Source organism: Rhodnius prolixus, unplaced genomic scaffold (assembly GCF_049639745.1).
Source record: "Rhodnius prolixus isolate KJV_2025 unplaced genomic scaffold, Rpr scaffold_4, whole genome shotgun sequence".
Taxonomy (NCBI): domain Eukaryota; kingdom Metazoa; phylum Arthropoda; class Insecta; order Hemiptera; family Reduviidae; genus Rhodnius; species Rhodnius prolixus.
The window spans coordinates 31111776-31128265 of NW_027411614.1; the positions used below are offsets into that span (position 1 = coordinate 31111776).

Below are 16490 nucleotides of genomic sequence, written 5' to 3' on the forward strand. Positions count from 1 at the left end.
TAACTAACATTACTCTTGACTCGACGTCTAAAGCTGCAATAGCAGGGTTGACTAGTACTTACAAATTGTGCAAGGGGTCTTTACTAAATCTAGGTATGTGAAAAAGTTCGTTAATGTTGTCACAGCCTTGATATTCTCTGACCCATTTTTATTTGAATGAAACCCTTTATTCTTTCATTTTTTTTTTTAATTCAATTAGAAACTGCCAACTAAACAATTTAATCTCATGTTGCAATGAAAAAAAATAGTTCTACCCGTTAAATTTGGAAACTGTTATCCAGTAGAGGCATGTTATGGAATAAGAAGCAATAAAAACCAGTACTCTGTCCAGTAAACGGAGGATATCGTTGTGACAAAGGTGTAACACCACAATAAAAATGGTTACAAATAGTAAAAAGCAGTCAACTGACAAACATGGCTACGCTAATCTTAAAATTCATACGTAATATGTAACTACTTAAGCAAAGAGAAATGGAGCTTAGAAAACTAATGGAGCTGGCTGCACTTAATGAGGTAATAATGGGTTTGAGCCTTCAAACATTCGCTATGCAGAGGGAATTTACTTAGGAAGATTTGATAGAAATTTACATCTCTTTCAGAGATCACTTTTTTTTGTTCGCAAGGAGCCCTAACTGTATGGCACTCAGTCAGGTGATTAAAGATAGCTTTGTCCAGTACCGGTTGTAAGAGAAAGTTCGATCGCAGTGTTAAGAAACGCCATAATTAAAAATAAATAACTCGTACGGAACATCAAACAAAAATATTCAATTCCATTAATCATGTAAAATGAAAAGATGATTCATGAAATTAAAATACCTTTAATTATTCTAAATAAAGTGTGTGGAACGAATAATCTATTATAACTAATAACTTTTATTTTTTAATTTAAATTTTTTTCCCATTACGGAAAAAATAAAATAAAAAAGGAAATTTACATCAAAGAACATAGTACATAGGTCACAATATTTCAAAAGTAAAAAAGAAAATTCTTCGGCGCCCAAATTTCGTCAGGGAATACAACACTTTTGGGAAGCCGAGTAAAATAAATGAAAACATACAAGAATAAATGTAAAGGTAAGACGTAACTGATCGGAAAACTCAAAATATCCGTAGCGGCGCCCAGTTTATTGTCCCCCAAAACCATGCCTGCCTTAAAACATGTCCAAAAAATTTTAATCACATTCAATAATATAAAAACAAAAATAAGAAAAATAATTAAAAAATGTATATCAATAACATGGGGCAGATAATATATAAATAAATATGTGAATATATATATATATATATATGTATAAAACATATATAAAGAGAGCAGACGCAGTAAAATATGGCAATTGTAATAAAATCAAAAATATGGACAAATAAATCAAGAAAATATCAAATATATGCATAAATAAATAAATAAAATAATATCAGCACAAAATTGAAACATCATTTTAAAAATTGGCATAATAAATGGCAACATTAAATATCGTATTGAAATGGAAATATTAATATATATATCACATAAAATTTCAAATATTAAAAAAAAAGCGGAAAATATTAATAAAAATCTTATCTGCAATTATAAAATAAATAAACATATATATATGCTGAAAAGATGATCATATATATAAAACAAAAAGAAAAAAAAATCTATGAAAAGGTAATTCGTTGAGGACAGACATGTCATTTGGCAAGTTTGTATATACGATTATATATAAAATTATGTAATAGATATGGGTTAATGTAAGATATTAACATATACGAGGCATGGCATTTTTATGTTTTGAGTAACTTACCGTGTTCATTTCGTACTTTTGTTCATATATTCATTTAAAATCTCTTTTCACTTTCATTATTTAACTTTTTGGAATGTTAAGAATCATTAATAATCAATTTTACTGCAGTCACGTGTAGTGGTAGAACTCTCATCTACTCAGGCATAATTTCCCAATCATTTGTTTTTTCCAGTCTAATTAAAATCAGTAGATTCGTTAAAACATTTGTGTTGTAATCGTCCACTTTTAGGTATACTCTCCGTCAGTGCCGAAAAATAAAGTTTGGATAAGGGAAAATAACAGGAACTTTATATGGATGAAAATAAAATTCTAAAAATGGTTGCAGTTAAAAATAAAAACATGAAAAAAAAATCGAAAAACAAAAACAAGAAATACGCCTATTATATCAGGCAAACTCACTAAATACAAATTATGTATATTAAAGAAAAATCAAGTTTTAAATAAAAAAAAGTAATAATTAAAATTCTTTTGAAGATACTTGAAGAAAAGATTTGACACAAACCTACAGGTACATATTATAGAATTGTCAAGTTTAAAAAAAAAAAAAAAAAAATTGCATTATTAGTAATGGTGTTTTTTTTATATAAGCTATTTTCTTTTTAAATTCAAATTATAAAATCAAGAGGGGGCCAAAAATGTGCATCCCTCTGCACACAAAATGTTGCAGGCCGCTAAAGGCGAAGTCCTTCAAAAAAAAATTCCTGGTTGCCTGCCAATCTTTCGCCTTCTTATTACAATATTTATAAATGAACATTACACGCTCGCGTACCTGAAATCACAGAAAACAAACACACCACGCAGAGTGTTACAAAACTATGTTCCACAACATTAATACTTACCTTTTTTTTTACTTTACCGTTTAATAAATTTGTCTTACAATTACTTATTTAAATTGAAGAGGTAGTTTTCGGTTATATACATAACAGGAACCGTGGGAAATAATTACACTTTGTATTTAATAAGTCAATAGGATATTAGTAAACTGGCTTAGATTTGTAATTACTTGATTTATTATTACGTGTGACTTACAAATCATTCGGTTGCTTTTTGTGCTGCCCCAACTCACGCTTACACTTCATTTTCCTCCCTGTTACTTCTCGATTACTGATGTTTAATTTTAATTTTCTTCTACCAAACTGTAAATTCTACCGTTTCATGACATCCATCCACTGACATCAGGAATTCAAAAAATATTGGTACCTAAAATCACAGAACATTCAACATATTCATTCCACAAACATACTTACCCAGTGTTCTTAACCTGTCTAAAACAAAAACAAAACTTTAGTTAAAAAGTATAGTAATAATTTGTAAAAAATTAAATCTTTCCAGTTTACTAATAGCCGACATCTAAACCAGTTTACTTAAATCTTAATCATTATCTAAAATAAATTAAAACAGAAAAAGGAAAAGTAAAATATTCCTAGAATTTATTTGGTAAATAACACATAAAAAATCCAGTTAAAAAGAAAGAAATGGTCATCTTTCCCACAATTCAATTCTCAATGTACATAAATAATTTTATCTTTTTTACAGAATTAAAAATGAGATATATGTATACAACTTTAACTACTTACACTATATACTTACCAACAGGAATTACAAACCTGCTTTCAGGCATCCTGTGTACTAATCATCGACTACTATGTTCACAAAAATTTATAATAAATAATAAATTCTAAATTCATAAAAATATAAATTTTAAAAGAAAAGAAAAAATAATTAAATAAAGGCTGTAAAAACGAGAACAAATAAATTACACTACAAATTAGAGGTAATCAATGATTAAAAAAATAAATAAATGAAAATAAAAAATGCCTGAATGGGAAAAGGATGTAATAATTTGTTCGAATGAAATCTAGGTAATGTAGGTTGATTACCAAAGTAAACTATTATACCATGAAATCAATAAAAATATGTTTTTCCTAAAAATAATTGTCTCAATGATTTTGCTTGTCTATTTTTTTTATAAGTTGTTTAATAAGACATTGATGAACAACCTGCATAACTTGCACTTTATTAGAATATTTTCACCATTATAAAAAAGGAGAAGTGAAAATTTTGGTTTTAGTTTGATGTTTTGGACCTCTTAAATTCCCTCATTACCAATTAAGGAGTGATGGTAAGGATTAGATACGGAAGGGTTAAAACAATCACTAAATTCCACGCCTCACACCAAAGTTTATTGAGGAGTAATAATGAGGAAAAATTTGATTAAAAGTTGTCCACCAAAATCATCTACCAAAAATAAAGTTTACTGTATGGAATATGTTTATTTTCTAATATTTAAAAACATAATAAAAAAAATATTTTTTTTTTAATTGTATTTGATTTTAAATATGGTTGAGCAGATTAAAAACCTAAAAACAATTTTTTCTTTAGCTTAAAATGAACCCAGTACATAGACAAAGCTTAATTTTCAGAGCAAACTAATTTAAATCTTCAAATCAAATTGCTGAAGAGAAAAAGGGCGAACTGCTTTTAAAAATGGCAAGAAGTTTGAAAAGCATACACTTAAAAGTAAATAGATCACTAGCATTGATTCTGCGACATTATTTGTTAAGGGTAAAAAATAACGATTTTTGAAAAATGTGGTTAAGTCTGCAGTGCTGGAAAATATCTTTGAATTTACTCATCGTAGCAAGCATGTTTATTGTATCCCTGACCCGTTTTGGGACCTTCATCTATCATCAGAGGCAGAGGTATTCAGAGTGGGGTAGAGATTTCTAGTTCACAGTACATTACCGTCTGTATTACACTTGCTGACTTCTGTCTCTGAGTCAAGAATCAGATTTGGAATACCAAATGTTAATGAATAGTAACACATTTATTTTTTTCAGGAGTTCCTCAATACTGAGGATTTCCCCAAGCAAATATTTTTTCTTTTTGGTTTCGTAGCAATAGCGTAATTTTGTGATGGCCGGCCCAACGCATCTACCCCGTACTAGGAAAACCAGGATTTTAATTTAGAGTTTACTATCTTAGTTGGGTAGCTCGGCTATGAAACCCATCTTCCCAGGGCGCAGTTTTTAATCAATCCCGGGATGAACTTAAAAGGATGAAATGAGATTAGGAGGGAATAGGAAGAAGGGGAAAAGGGAAAGGATGGAGAAAACCAACGGACAGGGTACTCTTTTAATTACCTCTCATGACAAGCAGAGTGAACTGTGGATTATTCTTTGTCCCAATCCTCAGGGAATAATATAAAATTAATCTCTCTCTCTGGCTCTACGGTCCTCGAAGGACCTTGGCCTCCTCTATCACCTTTTCCCACTTCTCTCTAACCAAAGCCTTCATGTCCTTACTCCCAGATTTCTAATATCTTCCTCTACATTAACCAGCCACCTAATCCTCGGTCTTCCTTTTTTTTCACGCCTCCCCTGGGTGCCCATTCATTATTTTGTTGGGAAATCTGGAACCTTCCATCCTCACTAAATGGCCTAGCCATCTCAATCTTCCCCTCTTAATCCATCCTACTAAATCCTGTTCGTGGTACAGCTCTCTTATTTCACTGTTCTTTCCTGATTCTGTAACTTTCCCCTTCTTTCACTGGGCCAAAAAGTTTCCTTATAATCTTCCTCTATCAGGCATTAAGCAATCTTTCATCCTCCTTGGTTAACACCCACGTTTTACTGGCATACGTAACCACACTAGCCTCAATATGCTTTTATAGACAATCAGCTTTGCCTCCCTCGATAGTTCTCGAAAACTTAAGACCTTCTGTAGTGCCCAGAATATAAAATTAATAAATAAAATAAAATTATCTCTGGGTTCCCCGTTTAAATTCGCACATCCGCCGTATAAAATACACTCCAACTTTACTTTTCTAAAACACTACCTAAGCGCAAAACACTTAAAACACGTACTTGGTTTCATTAATTTTGTTAAAATGTTTTACCGTTCATTAACATTTCAAATAACACACATACCCACCATGTAACCTCTCACTCAGACAGTAAATGTAGTGTAAAATGGAAATATAAGTAAAGTCGAATTTTCTAATTCAACTGATTAATCTACCTCACATGAAGCATGAAAGATACAGAAATACGAAACCGATCAAGGATGCAATAAACATACATGTTACGATGGATAAAATCAATGGAATTATGATTTTATTTACTCACCATTTTTGAAACTTTTGATTAAATTTAAATATAATTAAATCGGTTTATAATGAGAAACTTTGACATCTTCATCATCCAAATCACTAGTTTCCTAAAAAAATAGAAATCATAGTTTGCTACATATAAACTCTAATAATCGATACAAATAAAAAAAAAAATCAACTTAACTGAATACAGAAAACCATTTTTTAAGGGTACAGAATATCCAGGTAATTTCATGAAACATATTTGAAAGAAAACCACTAATATAAAATAAATTATCGACAGAAATTAGCTAGTAATAAGGGTTAAAAAGCAAAATCTCAAAACTATTAAACTTAATGTAGAATAGAGGCAAAATTGAATAAGAGAAATAATGTTAAAAAAGCATATACTATTGTATGTCCGCAAAAATAAAAATAATATAATAAATAAATAGGTCTTCTTTTATTGCTGAAAGAAGTTCCATCAGATTATTAAAAACAGATATACATTTCAAAAAATTAGATGTCTGTTTTAAATGTTGTGCTTTCGAAGAGAATAGTCGAGACTAGTACACAGATGACGCCATTCTATTCTAACCTCCTCGATTTCATCTTACCGTAAGTAAGACAGGTTGGACTCACCTCACTACTGTTCCTGAGGCTGTTGAGGTGGTTGCTGTGGTTGGGGAGGGCCTCCTCCTGGCGGACCCATGGGCCCGGGATATCCAGGGTATTGGGGCTGATGGTAACCAGAATAACCTGCTGGACCTGGACCATACGGCTGACCATAAGGACCCGCTGGTGGTTGAGGAGCATAGTATCCTGGTTGACCAGGTGGTCCTGGAGCAGGCGCTGGAGCTGCTGGCATCTGAGGAGCTCCTGGTGCTGGTGCGCCCCCAGGTTGAGGCATCCCAGGCATTTGTTGCTGCTGTGGTTGTTGTTGCTGCTGTTGTTGCTATTTTAAAATTTATGAGGATAGTAACAACAAAACAGAGTAAGATAGAGAAACGTTTTTCAATTTACCTTATTTTTCATTTGCTGTTCAATAAGTTCGGCCTCCTTAATTTTTCCAAGACTTCTATAGTACTGCGCCCATTGTGCTGAGTAATCTGGTTGTCCATTGGCTTGCTGTTGCTGAGGTTGAGGCTGTTGTTGTTGTTGTTGCTGTTGAACAGCGGGATTCGGTTGAGGTTGCACAGGTTGAGGTTGCCCTGGCATCATGGCACCAGGCTGTGGACCAGGCCCTTGAGGACCTCCCACCATACCTGGCTGTGGGCCTCCAGGACCCCCTGCTGCCGCAGCGGCAGCTGCAGCTGCAGCTTGCTGTAATATTTTAGAATTTTAAACATGGATGAAACACTAGCAATACTCATTCTGTCATGATTAAAATTTACAAATTAATATCTTTAACAATTAATAAAGTAAAATAAATTTATTTATTCAATAGGTTAGTCCTGTATAAGTCTAGTTATCATTAGTTGAAAAGTCAAATAATGAGTGATTAAATCAATCTGATTAACGATTGAAATTAAATTAATTTGGTGATTAAAAGTTCAATTAAGATTAGATTATAAAATTTAGTTCACTAATTAATTGACATATGATTAATTTTGTCAATTAAATTCTGATTGAAATTTCAAAAAATTAATCAATTTAACTTATGATTAAATTGTATTTTTAATCTGTGCCCATCTCTCTACACTACGCCCACGGTTTAGAAAAGGTAACAGAAAAGATTGGGGCCATTTTTTTTTCATATAACACCTTTATGCACTTCATATTATTAATAAAACGACTATTAAAAATACTTAGCCTAAAATCTGATAGCACGGTACACCTACCCAATAAAATGAATAATGTCCTATTTTTTCCTTCATTGCACAGCGACCGCGCAAATGTGAAATTTTGGCGCCAAGGCTGGTAGTTCAATAAATATTGCCCTTAATTTATCCCTAAACTCATCATTTAGCTAAAACTGTATCTGGTGGTCTAACTTTTTATGGGACATGTCTGTATTTGCTTATTCTTGTTTCAATTTTAGGGAAAATTGATACTACATTTTATGAAAAAATACCAAAAAACTTATTCTTTAACAATCAATGTTCAGTTAAAAGGAATTCCATGGCATTGACTTTGAAGTTACTTTATAACATACAGACGGCTTAACAGTTATCGCAGAGCATGGGCATTTTAGTTAGATGAAAGCATTAAACAGTGCATTTCGCTGAGAACACTCTATTTATTCATATTAAAATTATCACATTGTTATTTTGGGTCACAAATGGTATATGTCTCTTAAAAAAAACTTTTTCGAAAAATCGCAGCATAAAAATCACACTTATGGAAATTAATCACTCGTCAACATTCCTTTACTTCTGATTGTTTTAATGTTTTTCTAATGTTAGCCACATTTCTTTAATCTAAAAAAAACAGTTCTTTACCGATAAAGAGTGTTTAGAGAAAAAGTTCCAATATTAACTGCTAACTGCACTAACCTTCGTCTTTGTTTGCTGTTCGATAGCATCTGCTTCACTATGCATTCCTAAGCTTCTGTAATATTCAATCCATTGTTGGCTATAATCTGGTTGAGGTTGGGCCTGAGGTGCCATACCACCCATTGCATCTGTACAGGTCATGATGACAAATTGGTGAATTATTACAAATATGTTTGTAAAGGATGTTAATTTGGTTTAAAGAAGTGTACAAAGGGCTTAAAACTATGTCAAGAATTTGTTGTTCATTCTTTTTGGTGACTGATTCATAGTTTCAATAGGATGAAAAAATAATTGCCATTTCAGTCGAGTAAACTGGCAATTATTTTTTCATCCTATGTCAAGTATTTTTTTTTTTTTTAGAAGTTTATTATACAATAATTAAGGAGACTTGAAACGATATTGTAGACCCTTTTTCCAGAATCAGTCAATCTTAATTACCTAAATTTGAATGTGCAACCTTGTTGTTGGAACCGCTATTTATTTATTTATTTTTTGACATGTTATTATAACCTGACCTCTACTTATTTCATTTACCTCAATCATTATAGGGGTAGTATACAGGGTGTCCCAAGCTATATGGATAACGACTTTTTCTCGGAAACTAAGATAGCTAGAAAAAAACTAAAAAATACGTGTTCCCTTAGTTTTTTGTAAGGAATCCAAATTTACTTTGTAAATTTTTTTCGGTGCTTCCAGAAGCGAGATACAGGCACCAACTTCATTTTTTCAAATGGGAAGGTGCGGTTTTTATTTCAGAAATAGATTCCTCTATTTTTTTTAAAGAAAAATTTACTTGAACGGTTTTTTTCTGTGAGCGATATTTTAGAAGTTATGAATGAAAACATGATTCTTATAAGAAATGTCAAAATGATAATATTATAACGGTTTTTTGATTGAATAAGAAGAAAAGTACTATTTTATTATAAATTTTACTCCTCATTAATATTACAGATCATGCTCGAAATGGCCTCCACCATTAGAGATGCATAGACATGCTCTTTCCTGCCAATTGCCCCTTATTGCCAAAGAAATAGATTCGGCTTTAACCGACTTATACGTATCTATTATTCTCAGCTTTTGTTCATCTACAGATGCCAACCCGACTTGATTCTGATGCACCTAGATTTAGAAATGCTTTTAGATAGGTAAAAATAAGGAAAGAAATAAAAAAGTTATGAATAATCACCTTGTTTTTCAGGTATCCCCAAAGGAAATAGTCCATAGGTGTCAAATCTGGTGAACGAGGTGGTCACTGAATTCCCCCCGTGTCGATATAACATGCCCATCAAATTGTCTATCGAGATATCTCTTTACATGCCTGATGGAGATATATCGACACGCGGGGCGATTCAGTGGCCTCCTCGTTCACCGGATTTGACACCTATGGACTATTTCCTTTGGGGATACCTGAAAAACAAGGTGATTATTCATAACTTTTTTTCTTTCTTTCCTTATTTCTGCTTATCTAAAAGCATTTCTAAATCTAGGTGTACCAGAATCAAGCCGGAATTGCAATTGTAGATGAACTAAAGCAGAGAATAATAGATACGTGTAAGTCGGTTAAAGCCGAATCTATTTCTTTTGCAGTAAGAGGCAATTGGCAGGAAAGAGCATGCCTATGCATCTCTAATGGTGGAGGCCATTTCGAGCATGATCTGTAATATTAATGAGGAATAACATTTATTTCTTATTTACTTTTCTTCTTATTCAATCAAAAAACCGTTATAATATTATCATTTTGACATTTCTTATAAGAATCATGTTTTCATTCATAACTTCTAAAATATCGCTCACAGAAAAAAACCGTTCAAGTAAATTTTTCTTTAAAAAAAATAGAGGAATCTATTTCTGAAATAAAAACCGCACCTCCCATTTGAAAAAATGAAGTTGGTGCCTGTATCTTGCTTCTGGAAGCACCGAAAAAAATTTACAAAGTAAATTTGGATTCCTTACAAAAACTAAGGGAACAAGTATTTTTTAGTTTTTTCAAGCTATCTTAGTTTCCGAGAAAAAGTCGTTATCCATATAGCTTGGAACACCCTGTATACAATGTGTGCAACGCAAAATTTTAGGGCCAAAATTTCAAAAAATGATTTTTTTTTTAATCGTTATTCTATTATAGATTTCTGAGCTTTTTAGTACATAAAAAAAAAACTTACTTGGATCCATATGCTGCTGATGATATGGCTGAGCGTAGGCAGGGGCTTGAGGAGCACCCCATTGACCTGGATATCCAGCACCTGGACCTCCTACTGGAGCACCAGGAGTATATCCTTGTGTCCCATTGGCTCCCGGTCCCGCAGTCGGCATGTAAGGCTGTACATACGAATAGATGTTCTTCAATAACAAATTATAGAAAAATTATAAAAAGAAAAATACAGGAATTAAATTTTTTAAAAAGTTTGAGATTTACATACTTCGATTAGCTACTTGGAAAATTTTACTAAAAACTAAACTACAATATTATTGGCGCCAACAATTTCGAATACTATGTAAGATAGAATAGAATAGAATTTATTTGCTTTTTTAAAAATACAAGATTTTATAAAAGCAGGAGCTCAGTGCGTGAAACCAACACAGAAAGATTTCTTTTTTATACATATTATTGAATATAACAAAACACAAAATAGGTATAGAAAAACTGTGTATTTGCGTGTTAAGTTATTTTGTGTATTTAGCCACGATTTCCTATATAATTAATGATGAAAATTAACAATGAACAGTACATACTAGTGTAATGTCCGCTGATTATTTACAATGTAGCTATGTGAACTTTGTTGTAATGTCAAGAAGGCACTGACGGTACGCAATCGTAGATTAATTTGTAGTAAAGTTTTTCAGAATTTTTGGAAAACCTATTCTGAGTTAGGATGTCAGGTTTTTTAACAAAAAAAAAAATCCTTCATTTCCTAACTTTTCCTATATTGAGAAACTTTGCCCCTCGACAGCCTTTTCAACACCACTACTAGTAAACCTTATTTTTTATTAATTTATTTATTTTTTTATGATTTAAGGCGCGTCAACATCTATGGTTATTGGTGCCCGGAGCTTTTTCCAGTGCACTGCCAGCCTCCGGACAGTGTTCTCTCTTTACAGACCACACTGTCCATCACCGGACAGTGAGCTGTAAGAAGCTCCTAGGAAGAGAAAATCTATGGGTCAGCAGCTGGATTCGAACCCGGGACCTCCGCGTGGGAGTCCAGTATGCTAACCACATAGCTAATCCCTTCCCTAGTAAAACCTTATTCCACGGCAGTCAGCCCTTCAGGCTAAAAGTGCGCTTCTTGGCTTTTCTACTAACAAAATGAAACTCCTACTATTAACCTGGTAAACTCTGAGATCACATAGATCCGTTATTTTTCGTGCATACTTTTTTTTTAGTTACTTCTACAGAAGAGATGTACGTGTATGAGTTGATAGTTGGAGGGGGGGGATTGTTTTATTTTGTTTGCAGAAATATCCAGTGAGATCTCCGTTTAATGGACAGAACGAATATAAATTTAGTTACAATTGTGAAAAATTATTTCCACCTTTCAGCTAAGTTAACGCGCACGGTTTGATTTGATTTTTTTTTCTTTAAAAGTACAACTTACCTGACCAAGTTTATCGGAAATCATTTGTTTTGCTGCTTCAATCTGTTCTATAGATCCCCTTATTATAAAAACTTTTTCATTAGGATTTTGATTGGGTCTTCTATCTAATTCGCAATGTGCACCAGTCGCCTGATTTATTTGCTTGATTGTTTCTCCACCTTAAAAAAAAAGAAAAGTATTGAACGTTTTTTGTAGAAAAGATATTCGTATACTTAAATATCTCACATGTTTTATATAAATAAACATTTAACACATTGAAAAATTACAGTGTTTAAGTGTTCTAATTTCAACATTTGTAATTTTACTGCCAAATTACGTACATTATAACAATATCTAAAAAAAAAGTTAAGTCACAAAATAAAAAAAATATAAATAAAAACATGTCCACATCAATTTCTCTTCCTGCGATTTTTAATCTTACATAAGGATTTCAATGAACTGGTTTTTTTTTCCTTCATCCATCAATTTATCGATCAATACTTGGTTATTTTCTTTCTTTGATTAGATTAGATGACGAGCGCTTAAAACTTAATACTCCCTAGCGCTTGGTTTAATTTACTGCTATGGCCTAATTAGAGCGTTTTTACACAATCCTTTTTTAATAATTTTACATATACCTTTAACTTAATGTAAACACTAATTCTCAACTAGACAAGACCATGTTCCCAACAAAACTAAACCCTCCGTCATTCAAATTTATAAACGTTCTTAACACTATTTTGATAGATGGTGATTTTCATGCTCACATTAAGATATTAGAAAAATGAAAAAAAAAAAGGCAATTGAAAAATATCAGCTAAAAAAATAAAAGAATTATTAAGATTTTTGTTAAAGAATTTTTATTAATTTTTTTAAATTTGTCTTCTTCTTTAAAGGTTTTCGGAAGCCCAACCATTTTATGTGTCATTTAATTAGACTCACAATAATATACTGTAGGAAAAGTTAGAAGAATGGAACGTCTTTTAACTTCAACCGAACATTGATTTTATAAAGTTTCTGGGGAGTTGGTATGCACGCTTAAGTATTTAAGTGCATTTTATTGCACTAAACCACACAATATTGAAAGAACTACGAGAATTTCTATTCAAACTACAACAATAGAAAAAGAAGAGTCTTTGGTTAAATACCAAGAAGGAATTTTTGTTCAAGCATTTTATTAGATATCGTATTTTTATCTGGTTTACGGGAAGTACATTTTTAAAAAATGAAAATTCTCAACAAGAAATAATGATTATTGTTCAGGAATTGTTTAGTTTTGAATACTACATACCACGCCCAATAATAACTCCACATTTATTTGCAGGTACAACGAATTGCGATTCTTCTTGACCTCTTCCACCGTAATTTCTCTGCTGGCCACCTCCTCTATCGTAACTACCGCTTCCACCTCCTCGGCCACCTCCTCTACCGCCTCGACTTTGCTAATGAAAAAATACAGAAATCTTTAACTATCAATACTTAAAAAAAAATGTATTAAAAGTTTAATTAGCATTCACTTACTCCACCAGAGACATCTTTTTCTGCCAGCAATTCATACACTAAGTTCTTCGCATGCTGTAATTAAGACGAAATAAAGTAACTCCACAGATATACTTAAGACATTTTTTAAATTAAATAACTAAATGATTATAATGCCGTTTATATGTACGAGGTGTGTTCAAAAAGTAACGGGAATTTTTAAATTTCGCGGGTTTGGAGAGTCTGATTGTAAATTTTTTTTTTTATTATGTTGGTACACATGCCCCTGAAGTACGATAAAATTTTCAGTAATATTCATTGTTTACTTCTTAAGTGGCAGCCGTTAAGGTTAGACGTGTTTTTCGAGCTTGGCGATTTTTTTGTTAAAAAAAATGGATCAAAGAATTTGTATTAAATTTTGCGTAAAAAATGAAATAAAGTGTAATAAAGTGTGTGAAATGTTAATAAAGGCATATGGTGAGTCTGCTATGAGTAAAACAAGGATTTACGAGTGGTATAAGCGTTTCCAAGATGGCCGCGAAAACGTTGAAGATGACGAACGACCTGGACGTCCAAGCACATCAACAACCGATGAAAACGTGAAAAAAGTGAAAGAAATGGTTATGAACGATCGCCGAATCACAATCAGAGAAGTCGCTGATGATGTTGCCATATCAATTGGCTCATGCCATGAAATTTTTCCGGATGTTTTGGGTATGAAACGTGTGGCAGCAAAATTTGTTCCAAAATTGTTGAATTTCGAACAAAAACAGCGGAGAATGGAAGTTGCTCAAGAGTCACTCAATGAAGTCGACAACGATGCGGATCTACTGAAACGTGTTATAACAGGTGACGAAACATGGGTTTACGGATATGATGTCGAAACTAAGGCTCAATCGTCCCAGTGGAGGCATTCTGGATCGCCAAGACCGAAAAAGGCTCGACAAGTGCGGTCGAATGTGAAGGTTATGCTCACTGTGTTCTTCGATTTTAATGGCATAGTGCATTATGAATTCTTGCCACAAGGTCAAACAATCAATAAGGAGTACTACCTACAAGTTCAACGCGTTTGCGTGAAGCAATCCGAAAAAAACGCCCGGATTTGTGGCAAAACAATTCATGGATTTTGCACCACGATAATGCACCTGCTCACACTTCATTGCTTGTTCGTGAATTTTTGGCCAAAAACAAAACTTTAACGATGTCCCAGCCTCCATATTCGCCAGACATGGCTCCATGTGACTTTTTTCTATTTCCAAACATAAAGAGAACATTAAAAGGCCGTCGTTTTACAAGCATAGATGACATTAAAAGCGAATCGCTGAAAGAGCTGAAAGCTATCACAAAGATCGAGTTTCAGAAGTGTTTCGAGGATTGGAAAAAGCGCTGGCACAAGTGTATTGTATGCGAAGGGGACTACTTTGAAGGCGACAATATTAATGTAGATGAATAAATAAATATTTTTTTCAAAAAACGAAAATTCCCGTTACTTTTTGAACACACCTCGTATATACAAATAAACGGCAACAGTTAGACTGACTCAATCCTGGAAACTCTACCACTAGGTCCACAACTGATTTTAAAAAGAATTTTAAACTTTAATATTATAAAAAAATATTAGGTGAAGTTTAAGTTAAGGCAAACCTGTTTTGCTCAACTCACACTAATGTGTATATTTTTAAAAAAAGTACTGTTCTAGGCTGCAAAAACAAGTGTTAAGTAACGATGCTGTGTGGATGTACAAAAAATAAAATAAATAAATAAAAAATTTAAAAAATCTAACTTAATTACATAGAATCTCTATCATTCAAATTAGTGCTCTAATCAGTTAGCTTTTCCAAAAAATTGAAATGATATTGAGTAGTTAGTGGCTGCGATAGAGTACCACATTCTAAGCTATACCTCAACACTCCACAATAACAAACCTAGCAAGCTCAAAAAATTACAGCTAGGCGAAGAGAAAGATTTGACTAAGGTGTCAATAGTTCTGAAATTTAGTAATTGCCTTCTAATAGAATATTATTATGGCTAAAATTAATATCATTATTATTATTTTAAGTATATTTATTTTTAAATTTAAGACACGTTAACAACGGAGCTCACTGGCGTTCGGAGCTTTTTCAGTGCGGCGGACAGAGTTTTCTCGTTCATCTCCGCACAATGAGCTGCAAGAAACTCTTAAGAAGAGAAAATCTAAGGGCTGGGAGTTGGGTTCGAACTTGGGATCTTCGAGCGGGAATCCTATTCGGCAGCCACTGAGGTAATGCCTTCCATGGGATCATTAATAATAATAATGAATTACGATAACAATGTTATTTCATTTATTACTTTTATACGTTCCCTTTAACTGTTTGGTGAATGTTGATTGATTTAAATCACTTCGTTTAAAGTAAAATAATAAGATTAGCACACTGATTCTAGTGCATAGAAGCGATTAAAACGGTTATCGTGGAATTAAGATACAATAGATAAGAATACTTTTCCAGGCCCCTTATTTAACAAATCACGAGTTCTAAATAAAAACAAAACAAACATACTTCAACTTTCTGTGGATCTCCAGTTATCCTTAAAGGTTTTTCTGCTTCCTGATTAGGCCCATCCTGAATAACTACCATCTTAGCTCCAGACTTTTCTTGTAAACTTTTAATTGTTTCACCTCCTTTACCAATTATCAAACCTACTTTTGGTCCTGGAATCATTATTTCAACCTGCGAACAAATAATGAACTTTAAAATTTTAAAACATTCTAAGTGTACAAATTTCATTTTAATTCATATCACAGTTTTAGATATTAGAACCACACTATAGCGTATAAAAATAATTCATTCAAGTTGGTATTGAATTACGGCCTAGTAAAATGAGTTGAATATTTACCCGATTATGAAAAAAATAACTTAAGGAATTTAATAAACGATCTAAATATGTATTAATTATGGGCGATGAATAAATCTTTTTTATAAACTTAATGTGGATTTACTCAATAATCAATGTGGTGGTATTATTTATAACAATATCACACTTATGAAATCAATAAAATAATCTGCATATTTCAATCAGATACTTGTTAAAGGAA

The 16490-nt window shown here is 32.5% G+C and overlaps 1 protein-coding gene across 9 annotated transcripts in view; it reads right to left on the reverse strand.

Annotated features, from left to right (window-relative positions):
- Positions 1-853: 853 nt before the first annotated feature.
- The window catches only part of Psi (P-element somatic inhibitor), a 34336-nt gene continuing 18699 nt past the window's right edge, over positions 854-16490 (reverse strand). For 4 of the 9 annotated variants that reach the window (XM_074130368.1, XM_074130373.1, XM_074130371.1 and 1 more), the window contains 9 exons: positions 15955-16125; positions 13460-13513; positions 13230-13380; positions 11960-12117; positions 10526-10682; positions 8367-8494; positions 6895-7194; positions 6514-6826; positions 854-2550 (listed from right to left, as the gene is read on the reverse strand). In XM_074130368.1, the coding sequence (XP_073986469.1) occupies positions 6518-6826; positions 6895-7194; positions 8367-8494; positions 10526-10682; positions 11960-12117; positions 13230-13380; positions 13460-13513; positions 15955-16125 (1428 nt within the window). In that variant the 3' untranslated portion in view covers positions 854-2550; positions 6514-6517. Of the gene's footprint in view, positions 2982-6513; positions 6827-6894; positions 7195-8366; positions 8495-10525; positions 10683-11959; positions 12118-13229; positions 13381-13459; positions 13514-15954; positions 16126-16490 lie in introns of all 9 variants that reach the window. The other 5 variants (XM_074130370.1, XM_074130372.1, XR_012459227.1 and 2 more) reach the window with 4 other exon arrangements.